Source organism: Dendropsophus ebraccatus, chromosome 9 (assembly GCF_027789765.1).
Source record: "Dendropsophus ebraccatus isolate aDenEbr1 chromosome 9, aDenEbr1.pat, whole genome shotgun sequence".
In the NCBI taxonomy this organism is placed as follows: domain Eukaryota; kingdom Metazoa; phylum Chordata; class Amphibia; order Anura; family Hylidae; genus Dendropsophus; species Dendropsophus ebraccatus.
The window spans coordinates 38252340-38275484 of record NC_091462.1 but is presented as its reverse complement, the minus strand read 5'-3'; the positions used below and the strand labels follow the sequence as shown (position 1 = coordinate 38275484).

General features: G+C 43.5%; 2 protein-coding genes across 27 annotated transcripts in view; both read left to right on the top strand.

Annotated features, from left to right (window-relative positions):
- TTN (titin) overlaps nucleotides 1–1579 on the top strand; it is a 237758-nt gene extending 236179 nt beyond the window's left edge. For all 26 annotated transcript variants that reach the window (XM_069983050.1, XM_069983048.1, XM_069983045.1 and 23 more), the window contains one exon: nucleotides 341–1579. In XM_069983050.1, the coding sequence (XP_069839151.1) occupies nucleotides 341–639 (299 nt within the window). In that variant the 3' untranslated portion in view covers nucleotides 640–1579. The remainder of the gene's footprint in view (nucleotides 1–340) is intronic.
- Nucleotides 1580–4096: 2517 nt separating this feature from the next.
- FKBP7 (FKBP prolyl isomerase 7) overlaps nucleotides 4097–23145 on the top strand; it is a 72539-nt gene continuing 53490 nt past the window's right edge. Inside the window, exon 1 of the mRNA XM_069983024.1 lies at nucleotides 4097–4229. The gene's annotated coding sequence lies outside the window, so the exon portion shown is untranslated. The remainder of the gene's footprint in view (nucleotides 4230–23145) is intronic.

Here is a 23145-nt window from a genome sequence, read left to right as displayed (position 1 = left end):
TATATATACACACACACCCACACACACAATCCTGTGACTGGCTCCTCCAGAGTCCTAACTACCACAGAGATCAGGAGATACAGGAGGAGAAAGATATGCAGCAGCCACATGTTTCTTTTGCTGCAAATCTTTCCTCGACTGTCTCTCCATGATTTGCTCCTCAAAGGGGCCCGCCGAGGCTCTGTCGCCCAAGGGCCTACAAAAAGCTGGAGCCGGCCCTGGTTCCAGCCATACATTTCTGCTTAAAATGTTCAGATATTACGTCATTAACATTACTATTTCATGTATATGAAATGTTTTACTAATATCTATTTTACACTTAATTTTTTTTTCCTTAAAGGAAGTGCACCCAAAATTGAAGCTCTACCATCCGATGTTAGCATTGATGCAGGAAAGGTTCTTACGGTAGCCTGCGCCTTTTCTGGTGAACCAACTCCAGACATTGCCTGGTCTCAGAGTGGACAATCGGTTCCTACACAAGAACAGAAAGGACGTGTTCACATTGAAACCATTGAGGACCTGACCACCCTCATCATTACAGATGTTAAGAAACAGGATGGTGGACGTTACACACTGAACCTTACAAACATGTTCGGGTCGGATTCTGCTTCTGTGAACATTAATGTGCGAACACATTAAAAAGATCAATCGTTTACATTCACTTGTATTCTTACGAGTGATCCACTAGAACTGGAAGAACTGATTTGTAAATAGAGAAATATTTTTGTATCTACCTGTATAAGACAAGGTCCATAGATTTACACTATATAATACTCTTATTTACTTAAGAGGTTGGAAGATTAATTGACATACTGTACATACTGTATATAGCCGAGTTGACCGGTTATGGAGTTCTGTACCATATATGTTGTGACTTTTAAAAAGAAATGCAACGGAACGGTGGGCAGGAGAAAGTTTCTTAGGAAGCGAATACCTTGCCTACCACTAAACTATGTGCCTCAACACCATGTTGATGTCTAAGTATACCTCAACAGGTTGAGTAATTCCCTGTTGAAGACCTACACCCAAAAGAGGATGCTGTTCACGAACTATGCAAACACCAGATATTTGAAATAATTGTAAACACTAGGCGTTGTTTGCAACTACCCTCCTGTAGGCAATGCCATAATGTTTACATTATTTGCGGACTATAACTGTTTACTAAGACTATTTCTTGGCAAAGTGCAACGGCCAGCACTTTGTAAAAAAAAAAATCTCTGCCCTTTTTCTGACATATCGACTCCCTCAACTTGTTCCACAAAGTAACATCACCTGGCCATACCCTCAACGAAGCAAGTTCAGAGACTCGTGTGCAGAATCAGTGGCAAAACTCCCTAGAGGTTCATAGGGTGCAGTGATTGTTTGTGTGGTAGAGTAGAAAGTATTACATGATGTAAGAACAGGGCATATAAGCAAAGCACCGCAGTTGCAGAAACTGTTGTCGAGATCATCTAAAGCCCTTTACCGTTGTCGTAGCTCTTCCATGTAGTATTTATTGTAAGTGTATGATTATGTATTTAACGAACCTCTTGGAGATAATACATTGATTGCAATAAAGCATGCTATCTGCACCAATAAACCTATGGTCTGTGTTTTATTCATTATAACCTACTGTTGAAATACCTTTCTTAAATTATTATTTATCTGCATGGTCAGTTTAGTCATAGTCATAGACACTCAACTCAAGCCAAACTCAGGTTTGAATACAGTTAGGTTTTTCCATTCTTAAGAGTCAGGGTCCTATTTAGGGATGGTCCGAACCCTCTGAGGTTCGGGTTCGTATGAACCCGAACGCTCGGCATCAGATTCCCGCTGTCTGCCTGCTCCGTGGAGCGGGTGGATACAGTTGGAGGACCGCCTGGAAAATTGGCATACAGCCTATGGCTATGGCTGTATCCCAGTTTTTCAGGCGGTCCTCCCGTTGGATCCGCCCGCTGCACGGAGCGGGCAGACAGCAGGAATCATTACCGAGAGTGCGGGTTCGTACGAACCCGAACCGAACTCAGTTCGGACCATCCCTAGTCCTATTACATGGAACGATAAATGGCCGAATTGGCCCTATCCGGCCAATTATCGTTCCCTCTAAAAAAACACAACAATCAGCCGATGACAACAATCATCGGCTGATCGTTGATATAGGTTTGGACCTATAATTGTATAATTGACCGTGCATTGCTACGTCTAATAGAGGTGTGCGGCCAGCAAATTGATGCAACTCAGAGGGCTCGTGCCCCAGATGTTTAAGGACCCTAGTTTGCCCCTGGTACAATATATAGGTTTTTACTTCTTCTACATCTTCTTAATACAGCCTGTAGTATATGCTTAAACATAACATGGCTGAAAGGTTTTGGAATATGTTTGCAAATGGTAATGCTAAACTACAAGCAGAATCAGAATATGGTGTCAGAATCACAATATTAAAAAGATTAACTACTGAGCCCTAAAGCAAACTGATGTGACTTTCATCCCATTAGTCAAAAAGTGTTATATAGTAACTGAAATTCAGTCAGCAAGTAGAGGAATCACATAGAATTATAAGAATGGTGGATAATTTGCAGTAGGGGTAGACCATAGCTATTCAAGGTTTGCCAGTCCACAGTTCAGAAAAATTGGGACCCTTTCATAGAGGATAGCCACAGGGCAGGACTGGGACTAAAATTCAGTTCAGGCATTGGAGAGCACAAAGGCCCGCTCGCTGTCTGGTTTATGTTAAACATTTTTAATGTTTTCTTACAAAAAAATGTGGGCTCCTGTTCCCTTAAATGGGAGCTGAGCTGCAGTTACAGGGCACCACCACTACACCGTGAACAGAGACAAACAGTTTCCAGCCCCATTTACTGTGTAGTGCGGGTTCTGAACAGCTGATCAGCACCCAAGAAGCAGGCCGCCAGCACAACACAGACCCCATAATAAGACCCTGGTATCACACCCCCAACATAATACAGACCCTTGAATGAGGCCTCCAGCATAATACAGAACCAAGAATCACGCCCTTAGCATAATACAGAACCCAGAATCATGCCCCCCATCATAATACAGACGCCAAAATCAGGCCCCCAGCTTAATACAGAACCCAGAAGCACACCACTAGCAACACAGGCCACATTATAAGACCCGGCTATCAGGCCTCAGCATAATACAGATCCCAGAATTAGGCCCCCAGCATATTACAGACCCAAGAAGCAGCCCCCAGCGTAACACAGACCCCATAATAAGACCCTGCTATCAGGCCCCTATATACATATATATATATATATATATATATATATATATATATATATATACATACAGTATATATATATATATATATATATATATATATATACATGTATATGTATTTGATGTAAATGCTGTTGCCATGCTGTAGAAACAGTGACTTTTTTCACTACTTTCTTTGTGTGGGGGAGAGATCCATGGTAAATTTGCAACAAAATCCGCATGTAAGTCATTGTGGAATTGCCCTAATGGGGTTTGTTCAAACTAAATGCCTAGGACACCACAACCGGTTTATACAGCCCTGCCCCCTATATAATACAGACCCCAGAATCAGGCCCCCAAGCACAATACAGACCCCAGAATCAGGACCCTAGCACTAGTATCCTTGATGTCTTATTTAGTGCATGTTAGCATTACAGAAATCACACGTGGGGCAGCTGTCTGCTGCACAGTTAAACAGAGTGAATGGGTATAGCTGTCAGCTGTCATGCTGTACAACCCTGCTCCCTCTGTATTGTCCTAACTGTACGGTGTGAATAATAATGACGATTTATAAGGAAACTTCAGAAAAATAACATAGTGACAAGCCACACCCCCTATATACAAGCCACACCCACAATAAGCCCCACCCCTAGTTGTTAAAGTTGAAATGTCTCTGGAAAAAATGGTAATCTTGGTAACTATATAACGTAGTGTGATGTATGGTGTAGAGATGCCTGTATTGCAGTGCCATGCTATGTATGTGTAATCATTTATTATTATATACTACTTTTGAGCAGGTGATGTTGCACCGTACATTGTATGTATTTAACAACGATTGGTTGTTAATAAAGTTATTTCAATGAAGAAAAAAAAAGTCACTGACCCCTGAGGTCATCAACCACCTGCCACAGTCACTGGAGCTGTAAACACGTCTTTTGGTCTCTGAGGGGAGATTCTCTGCCCATTTTTCCTGTCACAGACGCCTGATGGACGGCACAGCTCCCCGGTACATCATCCCAGAACATCTACTGGTAAGTATTACTGGTACACACCGCACACAGGACAGCGAAGGGGGACACTGGTCATGGGGGGATACTGGTCATGGGGGGGACACTGGTCATGGGGGGATCCTGAAATCCCAGCATGCACTAAATGTCTACTACTGTTACCATATGCTGGGAGTTGTAGTTTGAAAGTCACAATTTCTTCACATTGAGGCTCAATAACTGACCCTACTATGGATGTATAAGTAAAAAAGAATATTAGAAAAGGAAATACAGGATGGAGACAACCGTCTGCAGCTTCAGCTCGACTACCCCTTTCCTTTGAGTGACCCCTCAATGTTCTGGAAATGGGTGGAGGACATTGTCTCCATTAGAATGGGCTCCCCTGTGATGCTGAGGCAGTTTGGACTCCACTACTAGAAGGCCTAGCGGGATGGTGATTTCCCTGAACCTAGACCCGGAGTGGACTCTGTGCCTTAGCGCCCCATGGGCAAACTGTATACATCTCAGTAAGTTTAGATGTTAAGTTCCAACAAGTTGCAACATAGCATCTATCGCGAAGGGATTCATTCATGGGTTCATGCAAACTTGGGGGCTTGGGTGGGCCTAGGCTGGGAAGGGCACCAGGATGGTCCACATTCTGGGTCAGGAAGGGCCTGGGTTGTGAAGGGCTTTGAGAGGGTATAAGTTAAACCTTCAGGCCATGCTGGGTGTTGTAGTGTTCAAAACTTCAACTCCCAGCATGTATTAGAAGTTTGCAGCTTTTAGGATACCCTGGGTGTTATAGTTGCTCAATTTCTAATACAGCAAGTGGTTATTAAAGGGGTTATATATGAACTTTTAGTAAACTGCAATACCCAATATATCATGTGATCTGAAAACCTACAAGTAACTAAAATTCCCAGCATGCGCTTAAAGTCTACTACTGTTGCCATATGCTTGGAGTTGTAGTCACAATTTCTTTGCATTGAGGCTTAATAATTGAACCTACTATGGATGTGTAAGTAAAAATGAATATTTGAAAAGCAAACACGGGATGGAAAAAGGGTGGAGGACATTGCTTTCAGTAGAATGGGCCCCCCATGTGATGCTGAGGTAGGTTGGACTCCACTACTAGAAGGCCTAGAGGGATGGGGATTTCCCTGAACCTAGACTCAGAGTGGACTCTGTGCCTTAGCACCCCATGGGCAAACATTTTATATTCTGCTTATCTGCTAACTTTAGGTGTTGTAGCAGCCACCACGGTCGCTGTGGTTCCCCTGCGGTAAGCGGTGTCTCTGCTCCCCACCGACATCCACCTCATCACCACGGTTCTGATTTCTCTGATATGGCGGCGGGCTCTGCTTCTGTTCACGGCCACCATGCCTAGCCATGTGCTTTTTTTCCCTGGATTACCTAGTCCGGCCACAGGAGGGGATGAGCATGCACTGTCCCCAGATTTAAAGACATAGGGGGAAATTTATTAAACAAGCTGTAAAGTGGTTCAGTTGCCCCTAGCAACCAATCAGATTCCACTTTTCATTCCTCACAGACTTTTTGGAAAATGAAAGGTGGAATCTGATTGGTTGCTAGGGGCAACTGGGTCGGTTTCATTTTACACCATGTTTGATAAAGCTTCCCCACAGTGTCCCAATTTCTTTCCACCTAGTCCTGTGGCCTGAGACTATCTAAGGGAGGCCCTGTGCACTTCCTATGCCTTGAGTGTTGAGGTCCTATTGGTCCTGTGAAGGTTTTGCTACGTTTTGTGCTAAAAAGCATTGTTGTATTCCTGCACCTGTATACATCCTGCCTGGTGTTCCCATACTCTCTGTCCTGGTTCCTGTGTTTCCACTGTGGTGTTCCTGGTGTCTGGTCCTACACCCCCAGAGGGTTCCCGGGTCCATTTAGGGGGCTGGGGCAGGTCTGAACTAGAAAGAGTGCTGCCTTTGCCTGTGTTAGGGGGCTTGAGCGGGCCTAGGCTAGAAAGAGCACAAGGAGGGTCCATGTTAAGGGTCTGGGAAGGGTGCTGGGAGGGTCTGCATTAGAGGGCTGGGGTAGGCATGGGCTAGCAAGGGAGCTGGGTTGGTCTGCATTATAGGGCTAGGGTGGACCTGGGCTCTGAAGGGCATTCAAGGTGGGTTAGGGTTTGAGGGTTGGGGCAGGCCTGGGCTAGGAAGGGTGCTTGGAGGGTCCACATTAGAGGGCTGACATGTACCTGGGTGGGATTGGTGCCAGGAGAGTCCACATCAGGGTACTGTGACGGACCAGGGTTGGGTAGGGCAGAAGGAAGGTTTCAATCTGGGTACCTTGGCAGCCAGAGGGTGCTGGAGGGTCTGTGTTAGGAGGCTGGGTGGGCTTGGGCCTTGGTAGGTTTTAGCAAAGAAAAGGTAAATTAAGGGTTGGCATGCATAATTGGGTTAGGGTGGAGGGGCTCCCTCTTGGTGCCTGGTGAGGGAGCTTGCGTGCCTTGATGATCCACTGAGCTAAGCTGGTGGGAGTAGTACTCCTGGCGGGGTCACCCGTGCCAGACAGGTCAATGGGGAGAGACCAGACTAAGCAAGGCACGCGGAAGAAAGGGTTGGCATCCTTCTTCTGTACCCTGCCACAAAATATACATAAGTGTAGTTCTGGATCAACCGCTGTGGTCAGAAGACAAGCAAGATATTCAGTATGCATTTTCCCCCCAGAGACCTATCACTAGGAAATAAACACTTACAACATACCATACCAACAGCATGCAGCATTTTGAAAAAACACCACGAACCCAAAAACTTGTTACAAATTACAAAAAGGGATCGCATATCACTGGGAAATATATGTCTTTACTGCATACATACCATCGGACAGTAGACATACTTCATTTACACAATAGGTATATACTGCATGTGCAATTTAGTGACATACCGCATGTAATGCTAACATGCTCATCACATATCACATGTGTCACTAACATACCCGCTACATACTGCATGTGTCACTTATTTACTTATCACATACCACAAGTGCCACTAACATATTCATCACATACCATGTGCCAATTACCTACTACATTCTGAATGTACCATATGTTTACCCATCACACACCACATGTACCACTTACATACTTGCTACATACTGTATGTGCTATTAACATATTCAACACATTCCCCCATGTACCACTAATATACTTGCCACATATCCCATGTACCAGTAATAAATTATCACATGCCCATTGTGTCAATAGCATACCACATACAATATGTGCCGGTAACATACTCACTCCATACCACATGTGCCACTAATAAACTGGCCACATGCTTTTTATGCTACTCACACACTGACTCCATTAATACATAAGAAACATGGCCCACATATACTGTTGGACATATACTGTTCACCAGGGCCAATCTGGGACTGAAATTCAGCCTTCGTGTTGGAAAACACTGAGGCCCACTTGCTGTCTGGTTTATGTTAAATAGAAACATATGAACCAGCTGATATGTACCTGTAACGGGCAGAGCTGCACATTCCCGGCCACGATCTTCTTATTTCCCTCCGTTGTGCTGTTTTCCTGCAGTTTGAGCCTAAGCCCATATGTAAATTACTCTGTTTGGTGCACTGGGGACCTAAGTAGCCATGTCTCTCTCCTATTCCTTAGTAGGAGGGGGCATAGGATGTGGTGGGCAGGTCGGATGGTACAGGCTGAAGAAGCCAAGGAACACACCCAGTGCATCATATGGAGTAAAATACATATTTAATAAAATACATATATTCATGTTTCCCAGGGGGCAATGCACCTAGGATTTCACTGCATTGAGCGCTTTCACTAGCAGCCAGCAGTGTTATCGTTTGGCTGGTCTCCCCGAGAACAGCGATCTGTTTCTCTTATGGCTCTACTAGGCATTGCTCCCACCTAGCCAGAATCCTGCTCCACACTGATGAGGGGCAACACCCCGAAACAGCTGTAGGTGGATGGATACCTAGCCTTAGTCATTCCCTTGTCATTACATTGACTTGTAGGGCCACTTAATATGGTGGTTTTGGTGGTTTCCTTACAGGAGCTCCCCCCTGGCTGGGTCCTTCCCGGAGGGATATCTGGCTAGTCCTGAAAACTGCACCATGGAGGGAAGTAAGAAGAGTGCCCCAGAATGTGCAGCTCTGCCGCTACAGGAACATATGAGCAGTGTATGAGTTTGTATGTGCATGTGCCACTAACATACCCATTACATACCGCATGTGCCACTAAAATACTTGTTACATATCGCATGTGCCGCTAACATACCCGTTACATATCACATGTGCCACTAACAAACCCATTACATATCACATGTGCCGCTAACATACACATTAAATATCGCATGTGCCACTAACATACCCGTTACATATTGTGATATGCCAGGCTGTAAGTGCAGGGGAAGAGGAGATCGGCCCAAATAGCACAGCAGCCCTTCTTGCATTTGCCCGAACTGCCAGATGCCCAGTCCAGCTCTGGATAGCCATGTAATCCATTAAAGATGAAGCAACTGGAAAAATGGAAGGACACATTGTTTTCTTGATAGCCGGTGGTCAAGAGTCCTATCAGGACTCTTGTTGGGCAACATGTGGCTTATAGACTGGCATTGTGGACTACTAGACTTGAGATAGGGCAGACTGAAAGAGTCTTGTTATTGGATTGGCCCCAACAAACATAGGGGGCAGAGTTTTAGGGGGGTCATGAGCTATGAAAATAGAGTAACTCACAAAGCTCTCAATGTCTATGGAAGTTATGAGGACCAAATGCTGACCTAAATACTACGAGGGAAGGGGTTAGTCACACATGGCAGTTTTTGGTACCAACATTTCTTTGGATGAATATTTGTAGCAAATAGATGGATTTGTCCAAGCTCCATTCAGATGAATGGGACAGTTTCAGAAACTTCTGCAAAATAAATCTGCTGTGTGTGAATCCACATTAAAGGTATACTCCAATTAAAATGTTTCTCTTCCAAATCAACTGGTGTTAGAGTTATACAACTTTGTGAATTACTTCTGATTAAAAATCTCCAGTCTTCCAGTACTTAACAGCTGCTGTATGTTCTGCAGGAAGTGGTGTATTCTTTCCAGTCTGACACTGGGCTCTCTGCTGCCACCTCTCTCCATGATAGGAACTGTCCAGAGCCATATGGAATCCCCACAGAAAACCTTTGCTCTGGACAATTCCTGTCATGGACAGAGGTGGTGGCAAAGAGCGCTGTGTCAGACTGGAAAGAATACAAAACTTATTGCAGGACATACAGTAGCTGCTAAGCACTGGAAGACATGAGCTTTTTAAGCAGATGTGAATTACAAATCTTTATAACTTTCGCACGCCAGATGATTTGAAAGAAAGAAAAAAATACACCTTTAAATTTGTATTTGCCATCAGTCTGTCCAGGTGTGCACCAGACTCTGCCCGATCTGATAAGCCAATCACTTCTAGTAGCTGCGAGTACAAGTTTAAGGTTGTAATTCATAGTAAAGCAATAAAAATTCTGGAACTCTATGTTCTTATTAGTATTTAATCCAATGACATTGCATAACTTTTAGTACATCCTAAATACATAACAGGATACTTTGACAAACAATGGACACACTTCCTTGCCATATTTCTTAGGATTTTGCCAATGGGGAGATGGTCCATACAGTCTGGATTTCCATTTATTATGCAAACAGAGTAACGAGTTAGTAAGAAGGCAAGAAATCATGACGCACAATATGCACCATAATGAATAGATTATGGAAGTGGAGAATTCAAATTGTTGGGAAATTCCTGTCTTGGGGTGGGTTCAGACTACGGAATTCTCGCGGATAAATTCCGCGGAATTCCGTCACCTGTACGCGCTTATGGCTGCGCGCCTTTCCGCCGGCTCCATAGACACCAATCTATGGGCCGGCTGATTCCGTATTCCGTCGAAAGAATTGTCACATCAATTCTTTCGGCGGAATGAGGAATCAGCCGGCCCATAGAATGGTGTCTAGGGAGCCGGCGGAAAGGTGCGCGTCCGTGAGTGCGTACAAGCAACGGAATCTCACGGATTTATCCACGAGAATTCTGTAGTCTGAACATGCCCTTGAGCTGCATGGGAAAATGTTGTATTACCTATGCAGGATTGAGGATATGTTATCTAAAAATAGAATATGTATTTAATAATAGTAAATAAATAAATAAAAAAACACACCAAATGGCTTAAAATATACCTGGTATTAATAAAAAGGTCACAGGGACATGTCAAAAGTTTTAATCAGTTAGGCCCTCACTGCTGTCAATCATCTCTGTCCAGATGGCCTCATAGACTAAAGACTAAGGCTACAAACACACTCAACGTATCTGCAGCGAGTTCCTCCGCAGCGCACTGATTGGCTTAGCGGGACAAGAAGACACCGGGAGCCGCCGAAGCAAGCAGGAGGAAGCCAGGGCCAGGATCAGGTAAAGTATCAGCTCCAGCGGCGCGGGGGGGGGGGGGGGGCTTAATCCCTGCTGTACATCCCTGCTGCGATTCTGTCTGCCATTAAGTAAACGGGGACGGGATCTGCAGTGTGTTTGTACCCTAATAATGGAGCTGCCTGTGATGTGTCAAAGGTTGTTTTTTAGCACAGTGCCCATTTAAAGTATTCTTATTTAAAAACAAAAAACCTTTTGGCATATCATCGAGTCGTATCAAAAGTTTTGAACGGTCTGGGTCTCAGTGTTCAGGTGCCAACCAATTGCTAGATTGAGCCAGGAGAAGTGCACCAGGTGACCAAGAGGGTCTCATAATGCAAGTCTACTGCACCATCTCAGTCCTACGGAAGCTTCTCTCCCCATTCATTTTACTGCAGTTTACTGCAGTTCCGGCCGTTCCGTGACCCGGCCAGTGTCTAAGGGTATGTGCACAATGAGTAAATCCGACACTCGCACCCGCTCGCGGAAAGCGGCGGGCGCGCGTCTCTCCACCCGTGCCATAGACTCCTTTCTATGCACGGGCGGATTACTTCCTTGATAGAGTTCATTCTTTGGGCAGAGGAAGGAATTACGAGACGGACTTTCTGTCCTATTTACTCAGTGTGCACATACCCTCACAGAGTGGGAACATGGCCTAAATCTAGAAGATGTGGCACATTTACCTGAAGCACCTGCTCCTGGATACATTATGAAAAGGGCATAACACATACATTCAACCTCTTGATGACCAAAACCAGATAGAGCCTAGTTGCCCTTTTTAATTCTTTTTTTCATAGTTTTCTCACCATATAAGAGGTTGGCTTTCATATGACTTATGGTTCACTTAGGCAGAAAGATTATCGGACAAAGATTTGAAGCCAAAGCCAGGAATGGATTTAAAAAGAGGAGAAATCTCTGGCTTTCCTTTATGACCTGATCTCTGTTTATAGTCTGTTTTTGGCTTTGGCTTCAAATCTTTGGCAGATAATCTGTCAGATAATCTTTCTGTGTAAATGGACCCTTACTGATTCAATCTTGTTTGTCAGTGTCATTATAGCAACACCAAATTTATATACAGTTGTTTTAACTGGTCTGGCACTATAAAAACACCATTTTAAAAAAATAAAGTGTCACCACAATGTAAAACCTGTAACTTAATTTTTAGGGAAGAATACAATAAATAATGGTATAGTTTTATAGGTAGATATGATCTGGCAATATACATTATGGATTTATAAAGGCAAATGTATTCATTTTTATTTTGCTATATTCTTAAACTTTTTTTAATATATCTTTTTTATTATAATATTTTTTGTCACAATAACATACACAAGATATGCAGCTCTTAAACCTTTTTACTATGCCTATAAAAGGGACTTTCCCATGCGATCCTCTAAGCACACATATACTGCTGTAGTTCAGTGTTTTTTAACTGTCAGCCTCTAGCATTGCTGTATAGTGGTATATACATAGCAGGCCTGTTGACAGGTTGACACTTCTGGATCTATTTCATGGTAATTGGTTTAATTGCAAGGGTGAGAGGTTTCTCCGATCCTGCAAGTAAATTTGGGAGCTCCCGTGATCCCGACATGGGAGACCTGCACCTGGTTGCTGACTTTTTTTAATTCCTTGGTGACCACCATGACATGAATAAGTAGTCACTAAGTGATTAACAGATGCCATACTGTGGCATCTATTATTACCTATAGGCTTCCATGGGGGGGGGGGGGGGGGGGGGGAGGTATACCTATGCATACATGTAAAACAGAGGCCTTAACCCCTTAAGGACAGAGCCAATTTCGATTTTTGTGTTTTCGGTTTTTCCTCCTTGTGCTTAAAAGGCCATAGCACTTGCATTTTTCCAACATGAGACCCACATGAGCCCTTATTTTTTGCGTCACTAATTGTACTTTGCAATGACAGGCTGAATTTTTGCATAAAGTACACTGCGAAACCAGAAAAAAATTCAAAGTGTGGTGAAATTGAAAAAAAAAAAACGCATTTTGTTTATTTGGGGGAAATTTGTTTTTACGCCATTCGCCATGGGGTAAAACTGACTTGTTATTTATGTTCCTCAAGTCGTTACGATTAAAACGATATGTAACATGTATAACTTATATTGTATCTGATGGCCTGTAAAAAATTTAAACCATTGTCAACAAATATACGTCACTTAAAACCGCTCCATTCCCAGGCTTATAGCGCTTTTATCCTTTGGTCTATGGGGCTGTGTGAGGTGTCATTTTTTGCGCCATGATATGTTCTTTCTATCAGTACCTTGATTGCGCATATACGACTTTTTGATCGCTTTTTATTACATTTTTTCTGGATTTGATGCGACCAAAAATGCGTAATTTTGCACTTTACTTTACTTTTGCAGTTTACCGTACGAGATCAGGAATGTGATTAATTAATAGTTTGGGCGATTACGCACGCGGCGATAGCAAACATGTTTATTTATTTACTTTTATTTATAACCTGGGAAAAGGGGGGTGATTCAGACTTTTATTAGGGGAGGGGGATTTTTACTAATAATGACACTTTTTTTTTTACTTTTACACTTATACTAGAAGCCCCCTAGGGAACTTCTAGTATAAGTGCTTTGATCTCTCATTGAGATCTCTGCAGCATAGATATGCTGCAGAGATCCATGAGATCGGCACTCGTTTGCTTTCGGCTGCTGCAGACGGAAACAAACAAGTGCCGAGCCGGGGACGGCGCCATCTTGGAGCGGTCCCTGGCCGGCTTCAGTTACGGAGATCGCTCCTCCGGGATAACATCCCGGAGGAGCGATCTCCACACTAGACACCAGGGATGACGCTGCGTCCGGTAATCGGATGCAGCTGTCATATTTGACAGCTGCATCTGATTACTGTATTAGCGGGCACGGCGATCGGACCGTGCCCGCTAATACCAGCGGTCCCGGGCTACAAGTGGCACCCGGGACCGCCGCTCTGAACTCCCTTACCGGCATCAGGGCGTAAATTTATGCCCGATGTCGTTAAGGGGTTAAACAGGTATTCCACCCAGACATAACTTTTCATATGTTGCTGCCCATGGTGGGACTAACAATTTCTTCCATATCTGTTCAGCCTCCTTCTCCCAGCTCTGAGCTGCTGCTTTCTGCTGAAGACACAAATAAACTCTGTGTATGGGCTTTTCCCTCACTTTTCCCCTTCTCTCTTCTAAGACGGCTGATGTAAACAAGTCCCTCGTAGGCTTTATTTGTAACTTTGTAACTTCTTTGTAACACCTTGAGGATTAGTTACAGTTCATCAGCAACTTGACCTCAGATTAACCCTCCTACAAAGATGCAAATAAAGCCTGCCAGGGACTTGTTTACATCCCCCGTCTGGAAGAGAGAGGGGGGGGGGGGTTGAAAGAGAGAAAGTCTCACACACAGTTTTCTGTTTCTTTAGCAGAAAGCAGCAGCTCAAAACTGGGAGAAGGCGGCAGAATAAATAAGTATGGAATGAATTGTTAGTCTTATCAATGGCAGCAACATAAAAAAGGTTATGAGACCTTTGTCTGACTCATGGACCAAACTGGGAGCTTTCACAGCATACATGATAAACTTAATGGGGGAAAATGGTGTGAATGAGGCCTAAATGAGGTTTTGAGCTGTATGTTCAAGACTTCCTTCAAGCCTCTTTCAGACAATCAGAACATCAATTGTCACATGACCTCTCCTCTGACTGTCCGAAGTCTTCAGTGCTTTTGAACAGCTGGAAGTCACTGTCTTACAGTTACCTCTATGGGAGCACTCTCAAAGATGCATATAGACCAGTGACTGAGTTTTCGGGACTGGTACACTTTAATGGATAAAAAGTAAGAGATGAGCGAATCGCTAATCTAAACAAAGCGCTTTGTTTGATTTGCTCATCAGGCCGCCGGCCTTTCAGCGCTGCTTCACTCCCTGCTGCTCCACCTTGGGTGCTGGGGAGAAGATGGATCCAATCCTGGGAAACTGGGAGAAGTTTCCCAGGGTTGGATCCAGCTTGATGAGCAGAGCGCAGATCAAACAAAGTGATTTGCTTCATTTAGATGAGTGCTTTGCTCACCTCCAATAAAAAGCATAACATGAAAACCAAAATCCTGAAAAAAAATGTTTTTCCCCCCAAAATTAATAAATACATTTTATAGAAAAGTTTAAAGTTATTGGAAAGCACATTGTGTCCAGGGAAAAAAAAAAAGAAATCTATACTTTTAGAATGCAACAAACAGGTAAAACTTTGCCTGGAAATGTGGAGTGGTTATTAATAAGTCATTTGAACGATTATTCTAAAACAGAGGAAGTTGCTGAATCAAGGAGCAATTCAGTAAGGAATATTTTGTAGGTGGTTTTTATTTTTAAAGACAGATCTGAGCATCTTCATACACAGTTATAAGATCCATTCTCTAGAAAAGGAGGAGCTGATTTATAACCATCAATCCACTGAATATGTCATAAGTTGAATGCTGCACACCCCACTCCTGCTGGCAGCTGATCATGTCCATTGCTGCACCTGCTTCCAGCACAATCCACTATAACATGTTAAAAGGAACCTTTTATCACCTTTATGCTGCCCGAACCACTAGTCATAGATTCCAAGTGACTTCTGCCTCCCCACTGGCCTTGATTCATTGATCTTGCTCTCTGATTGCAGACAGGGAAAGATCTATAAATCAGTACTAGTAGGGCAGGAGAGGTTGTTAGGGAGCGCCTGATGACTCAAGATTCGGGCAGTATGACAAGTGATGACAGATTTGTTTTCAGCATTTCTGCAAGTGCCAGTCAATGTAAAACAAAGAGTTATACCAATCCACAAGAAGGGGAATAGAGAAGAGCCCAGTAACTACAGGCCAGTGAGCCTGACATCTGTAGTAGTGAAAATGATGGAAACTCTTTTAAAAAAGAAGATAATGGATCACCTAAGAATCAACAATTTGATGGATCCAAACCAGCATGGCTTTACTGAGGGCCGATCATGTCAGACTAATCTCATTTATTTCTTTGATTATGCCACAAAAGTGCTGGATGAAGGTGGTGCTGTAGATATTGCATCTGGACTTCAGCAAAGCTTTTGATACAGTTCCCCATAAAGAGCTGATAGAGAAGTTGGGAAAAATTGGACTAAATCCCTGGATAGTTCAGTGGATTTGTGGTTGGCTGAAGGATAGATATCAGAGGGTTGTTGTTAATGGTGTATATTCTGAGCAGAGACTGGTTACAAGTGGTGGCCACAAGGGTCTGTTCTAGGTCCTATTCTTTTTAATGTTTGTAAGTGACATAGGAGAAGGGTTGGTAGGTAAAGTGTGCAATAGGGTGGATATTCCTGGAGGTGTCAGTAATATGGAAAATGATTTAGCTTTGCTAGATAAGTGGTCCAAACAGTGGAAATTGAAGTTCAACGTTTCCAAATGTAAAATAATGCACTTGGGGAGGAGGAATCCTCTATCCAAGTATTACATCGGCAGTACTGTGTTGGAAAAGACTTCAGAAGAGAAGGATTTAGGGGTAATGATTTCTGACAGCCTTAAAATGAGTCACCAGTGCAACCAGGCGGTGGGGAAAGCAAATCGTATGCTGGGGTGTATAGCTAGAGGTATAACCAGTAGGAAGAGAGAGATTGTGATCCCGCTGTATAAAGCTCTGGTGAGGCCACATCTGGAATACTGTGTCCAGTTCTGGAGACCTCACCTTAAACAGGACATTGATAAAATAGGACAGGTCCAAAGACGGGCTACAAAAATGGTGGAGGGTGTGAGGCATAAACCATATCAGGAAAGACTTAAAGGTTTCAATCATGTCCCCCCTTTCCCGTATTTCCTCCAGACTATACAGATTCAAATCTTTAAGTATGTTAAGGGACTAAATAAAGGTTCAAGAGGGGAGTGTTTTTAGTAAAAAACTGAGCTCAAAAACAAGAGGACACAGTGAGAGGTTAGTTGGGGGAAAGATCAGAAGCAATGTAAGAAAATATTATTTACTGAAAGAGTAGTAGATACCTGGAACAAACTTCCAGCAGAGGTGGTTGGTAAATCTACAATAACAGAATTTAAACATGCCTGGGATAGACATATATCTAATCCTAAGATAATAAGAAAGAAAATACTAAAAGGGCAGACTAGATGGACCCAGTGGTCTTTTTCTGCCAACAATCTTCTATGTTTCTATCTTCTATGTTTTAAAGAGAGCCAAGTCCAATATAGGTGAACAAGGTCTCCTGCTTGGTATTGCCATTAACAAGCCACAAAGTTTTCTGTTTCAAAAAATAGCAGCCACAGAAAACTGACATGTCAGTTTTTTGCGGGGCCGCTAGCGCTCCCAGCCGGAGTGTATACTATGTGTATACACTCCGGCCGTGATTCCAGACGACAGCACAAAGCAAGTGACATATTAATCACGGCCATTGTTGCCGTGCAACATAGCCTAACCCTAGAATGATGTTCACAAGTAAGTACAGACAGTAGTTATGCTGGAGAAATCCTTACAGTATGCAATATGTTTTATGACTTTGGTCCTCAGACATTAGGCCTCTCAGGAGCCTGCTCCATATGGACATAGGGCAATAACCCCCAAACAGCTATTTGCAGATGAGTCATCTTTCCTTCTGGAGAGATCTCTGGCTTGGCATACAATCCCAGAAAGCTGCTTTGCATATCCACCTTCACAGCAATAAAAAGGTCATGGTCCAGCTATAACCAGATAACAATCCCTTAGCTGCCATTCGGTTATGGCTATACACGAACAGTAATAGTATAACAGACAATGAGACATTAAGACATTATGCTGCTTTATTATGCAAACTGCATCATAAAGTAATAAAAAAACACAAATATGACACTTTCCAATGGCTCAGATTTACGAGATTTAGAAAACATTATAATTTTTCATTTATTTCTCCAAATACAATAGATTTACTTTTTGGCATCTTCATTGGCAATTAAATAAATTCACAAAGAAACAAAAAAGTATAGAATTGCTTCATCAGGGCCAGTTCATACAGAATTAAACCGGCTAAATTCCGTGGTAGAGTTATCCCACCAACCTCTGTGTCATACAGGCAGTCTATGGGAGGCTTACGCGCCACCTCTCTCCGCGCCTCTCCATAGACTGCCTGTATGACACGGAGGCTGGTCAGTTTTACTTCATGTGAACTGGCCCTTAGCCTTTGGACAACTGTGGTGACTGCCATAAGGCCAAACATATGAGCCACATAGATCCATTGGAAGCCAACTAGAGAGTAGCATTGATGATTACTAGAGATGAGAGCAGCATTAACATGCTCGCATCCGACTGCTCGGCATAGGATTTCCAGTGCATGACAAAGTTGGATGCAACCCAACCCAAGGCCATAGGCTGTATCCATGTCTTCCAGGACTCCCTAGGGCTGCATCCAACTTTGTCAGCCACTGTTAACCATATGATTAGATGCGAACATGTTTATGCTGCGCTCATCTCTAATAATTACAATGCATTCACATACTAGTCAATACATTTTTACATAAGGCTGAAATGTCTCTTATGTTTTTGGACAATATCTAGCTTCCGCTTTTAAAAATTGACTGATGAGCCATGTGCGGGAAAGCTCACGATGACTTATCAGCGGGGTGCTGACACTCACCAACACTACACAGTGAACAGTTTGTTGTGTTCATTGTGTGGTAGTAGAACTGTATCTGTGACTCAGGTCCTGTTCAAGTTAATAGGAGCTGAGCTGCAATTACACATCGCCACCGCTACATAATGAGCAGAGACAAACTCCATTCACTATGTAGTGTAGGCACCAAACAGCTGATCTGTGCATGTGCCAGGTCTGGGCACCCCGCGGATCAGCCCATTTTGCCTGTAAAACCCCTTTGAGGATCCAAAAGCATAAACGATTTATACTTTCTTCACTAGAACTACTTTCGCCCAGCCGCTACCATTCACTTGTAAGAATCTTAGCTGCCTGTTGTATAAAGATCAGCAGCAAACAGCATCTGCTTCTCAGGGGAATAGGAGCTAGGACTCCATGGCACCACAGACACTAGCTTGTATCTGTATTTAAAGAGGTACTCTGGGCGGGGGCTATTTTCAGTGTACGGCCGTGGGGGGGGGGTGGCTATAGAAACCACCGGTCACTTACCTCCCCGGTTCCTGGTGCCCTGTTCTCCCGTCCAGCTGCCACTTCCTGGACTGAAGCCGAGGCGGAGCTGCCTTTAGACGTCACGTCCCAAGCTGCAGCTCAGTCCAGGAAACGGCAGCCAAATGGGAGGACAAGGTGGCGCGATCCGGGACCCGCCACTGGAACCGGGGAGGTAAGTGACCGACGGCTTCTATATCCAGCTTATTCCTGGAACACAGACACATAGGAGAACAGTCAGACTTGAGACCTTATAAGAACTATTCCTCTCCATATTACACAGAATAATAGAACAGTTCTATATCTGCCCTTGGTAAATATCTAGTCACATTCTATCGCGTGAATCCTCTACATCACTAAAACCACTGGGAACAAAAAACCTTATTTTACCATCCCACAATGCCTAGAAAGGCTCGTTGGGTGGCTTGTACTATCAGAGCATGGTCTGCTTGACTTCGCTCTATGCACAGTTGTTTGCACATTATGGCAGTCACATGATACGGGAAAAAAAAGATGACTTTTGTATAAATGTTTAGATGTACATACAGATATTTATACTATGTCATTGCTTACAAAAATGCATCTTAGTTGAAGCAGCTCAATAACAACTTTTTAGCAGACAACATCAATAGTTCACAAAAATTGGTAACAGTGCGCGCTATAGTAATGAGCAACAAGGTTTCTCTCTCTCTATGGAAATAAAAAGTAGAAAAAGTGTAAACGGATTTCACGTCTTGGGAGATAGCAGTGCACAGATTCCCTCGTGTACGCATTGGTCACATAGATAGAAACACAAACATAAAATGGATCGGTCAGCTGGGTGTTGTCTGGGCAGCGATCGTAAAAGCAAAAAAACAAATTCAATTCAAAGAACTTTAGGAGTGAGGATGAATTTTCCCTAAGCTTCTACATGCTACATCCTGGAAGCTGTGCTATAGGATGCTGCACTGCAATAAAGTGCTCATATGGAGCTACAAAAAATCCAAACCCTGATCAGTAGAAGGGAGATGTCTGGAAGCTGCAGTCACGCACAGTATTTTGGTCAGTGTTTTTATCAAAAAACAGGAGTGGAACTGACCATTGGTAAAGATACTGACCAAAATGAGGCCCAAAATAGACAGATTTATCAAAACATGGTGTAAAGTGAAACTGGCTCAGTTGCCCCTAGCAACCAGACTCTTTGGAAAATGAAAGGTGGAATCTGATTGGTTGCTAGTGGCAACTGAGCCAGTTTCACTTTACACCATGTTTGATAAATCTCCCCCAAAGCCTTAGTATGCTATACTTATAATCAAGAAAAACAAACAGCATCTAACACCTCAGCTTCCTGGAACCCTGTTCAAGAAGTAGCCTGTGTTTAAGAGTGCGTTCACACGTACAGGATCGCAGAGGATTTCACACTGCGAGTTCCGCAGGCTAAATCTACTGCGATTCTGTGTCCTGTCATTCTGTATGGGTTTACATACTCCCAGCAGATTTTTCATTCCGCTGCGAGTATGTAAAGAGTTGACATCAGGAAGTCAGGGGACACAGAAGCAGGCCGCAGCGTGCACTGGTAAAGTATTCACTGGGCAGGGCCAGGTTAAGGGGGATGGGGCTTTACATACTCGCAGTGGGAAAAAATACGCTGCGTTTACATAAACCCATCCAGAATGACAGGACACAGGATTGCAGCAGATTTCACAGCATCCTGTATGTGTGAATGCACCCTAAAGAGAACTTGTCAGTAGGGTCACCTAATAAAACTACAGGTATGGATAGAGAGCTGGTGATGCAGATCACAGAGATCCCTTTGTTATGTGCATCTGTTGCTCAGTTCTGGAGATCTTTTTATTATTAGTAGCAATTAGAGATGAGCGAACCTCGAGCATGCTCCAGTCCATCCAAACACGAACAATTGGCATTTGATTAGCGGTGGCTGCTGAAGTTGGATAAAGCCCTAAGGCTATGTGGAAAACATGGATATAGTCATTGGCTGTATCCATGTTTTCAAGACAACCTTAGAGCTTTATCCAAGTTCAGCAGCCCCCGCTAATCAAATGCCGATCGTTCGGGTGGACTCGAACCCGATTCGCTCATCTCTAGTAGCAATCCAATGAGTCTACTGCTACAACCGCCCCTCAGCTCCTGAGACCATAAAGACATTGTCGCAAAACCCGTATGACTATTTATTGCTTTCCTGCTGCCGTGACATAGCTTTAATTTTACTCGAATTCTTGCGCTTGCACAGTAACAACACAGAGCAAGCTCGAGATTTCTGCAAACTACGTCACTGCCGGAAAAAGCATGAAACTCCTAAGTCAGCGCTGTTACTGGAGTGGGTGGGTGTATCGGTGCACTAGGCAGACACTTAGTACCATAACTTCTCCAGTACACCAAAAAGGCTCATTTACTTTAATAGGCCAAAGCCAGTCTACATCTGCCGGTCTGCTCCCTCTGCAATCACAGAATGGGGACCCTAGTCCCTAGAATGGAGTGACATACAGCACATACACGCCACTGCGCTATTCATTCTCTATAGGAGCTGCTGGAAACAGCAGGACACTATTTTCTGTTTCTGTGGCGTGTGCAACCCACCACCCCATTCTAAGAGACTAGGGTCCCTGTTCAAGACCAAGGGGGGCCACAGGAGTCTTACATGGTTACCATTCCATAAAGCATGTAGAGAGATTGTTTTATTGGTCTATATAAAAGCGAACCCCATGATGCCACATTCCAGGTGCAAAACTACAGCCATCAGATAGGAGTTGTAGTTTTGAACCAAATAGCAATGTACAGACTGGTGATCACTGGCCTGTAACACAGACTATAATGCGTTTTCTCTTTAAACTACTAAAATAAAACATTTATAAGCCTGAGTCTCTGACTGGTTTGGATGATGCAGTTTCCTCTTATCCTCCATGTCATGAATGCTCGCTGGTATAATGTACTGGCTCTTCCCCTACAGCACATGTAAAGGCAGCCATGTCCTTGCAGGTCATCTTCTGTGCTTACAATCACATTGGCTTAGTGCATGCTCTTGTTACTATGCCTTAGTCCCAGATTTTTCCAGACCCAGATTGGTACAATCTGCATATATAAGCACCTAGAATAGAGATTATGCTTATGGGACAGAGTCTTTAATGGAGAAAAATAAAAAACATTTAGTCATTCGTAACCAATAAGTTCTTCCTTGCTTTATACAAGTTTAAATAATCAGGAATCACTCTCCATGTCGGCTATCCACAAAGAAAAACAGAGAATGTTACTTATTATGCAGTTGTAATACTGACTTATGCTTATATTACTTCTATGTGATTAGGGTGGGGGACAGGACAGGACAGGGCCTAGGATCTATAACATTCCAGTCATTGAAAGGGTTGTTGTAGTATGCGACCACTGCAAGCTGTGCACCTACTGGAGTTATGGCCCAGGCTGGTGAGGATTGGACACTATACAGTAATGTTCACATCTTGCCTTTACAATACATTCAGTGTCTACACCAAGTCCCTGGCATGTATAGAGTATCATTTTATTATGTGGGAGGAATACAACACCAGACCTTGCTCGTTCATTGTAATAAAAAGGCATAGGTGCACCATATACATTTTATGATGACAGTCAGTGGGCGACTGACAAAGCTCTAGGACATACTATTACACCATAATCTGTGTATATGATGGACTTTGTAAAAGCAAAGTCTCCATAGAGCCAAAGGGTAAAGCAGAATGTAGCGGAACCTACAGAAATTCTGCAGCAAAATCCACTCCGCAAGTATTACACACAAATACACACTGGATTCCACCCACATACACTGAAATAGTGAAAACGAGAGCATGCGTATATATCTGCTATATTTGAATGGCGGTCTCAAGGCCCCATTCATACGTATTCACCTGTAGTTTACGGTGCCGAAACAAAACCTTTCAGAAACTTCAGTCTCAAGGGCATTTTACTCAGGCCGATTAGTCAGGTGCGTTGCTAGTAAAGTAAATATATACCTTTTGCTCTGCTGTGTGATCCGGCATCCTGTTCTCCCACTCTCCTGTCCAGCTCCGGCTACCTCCAGAGTGACTGACAGCCTGAAGTTACAGCAGAAGGATGGAAGAGAAGGATGCTGGATCACACAACAGCGCACTAGGTATGTATGCACTGCTTGTGTGATCTGGAAACGGACAGCACACATATATGCATATCTGTGCTGTCATCTTCCATGGCCGCACGAACAATACAAGGATTGTTCATGCAGCCCAGATGTAAAGGCACTGCAAATGAGCACTGATCAGTTCTGGTTTGCGTCCTTGCATGGCCCCATGTCAGCCTGTGTAAAAGGAAACTTAAACTATCTACACTGCATTTTGCAATACATTTGTCAGTGTGGTGGTGTGGTTATCCAGATGTATACTCCATAGAGATGAGCAAATTCACAGTAGGAGCGAAGCGAATCACTTTGTTCCTA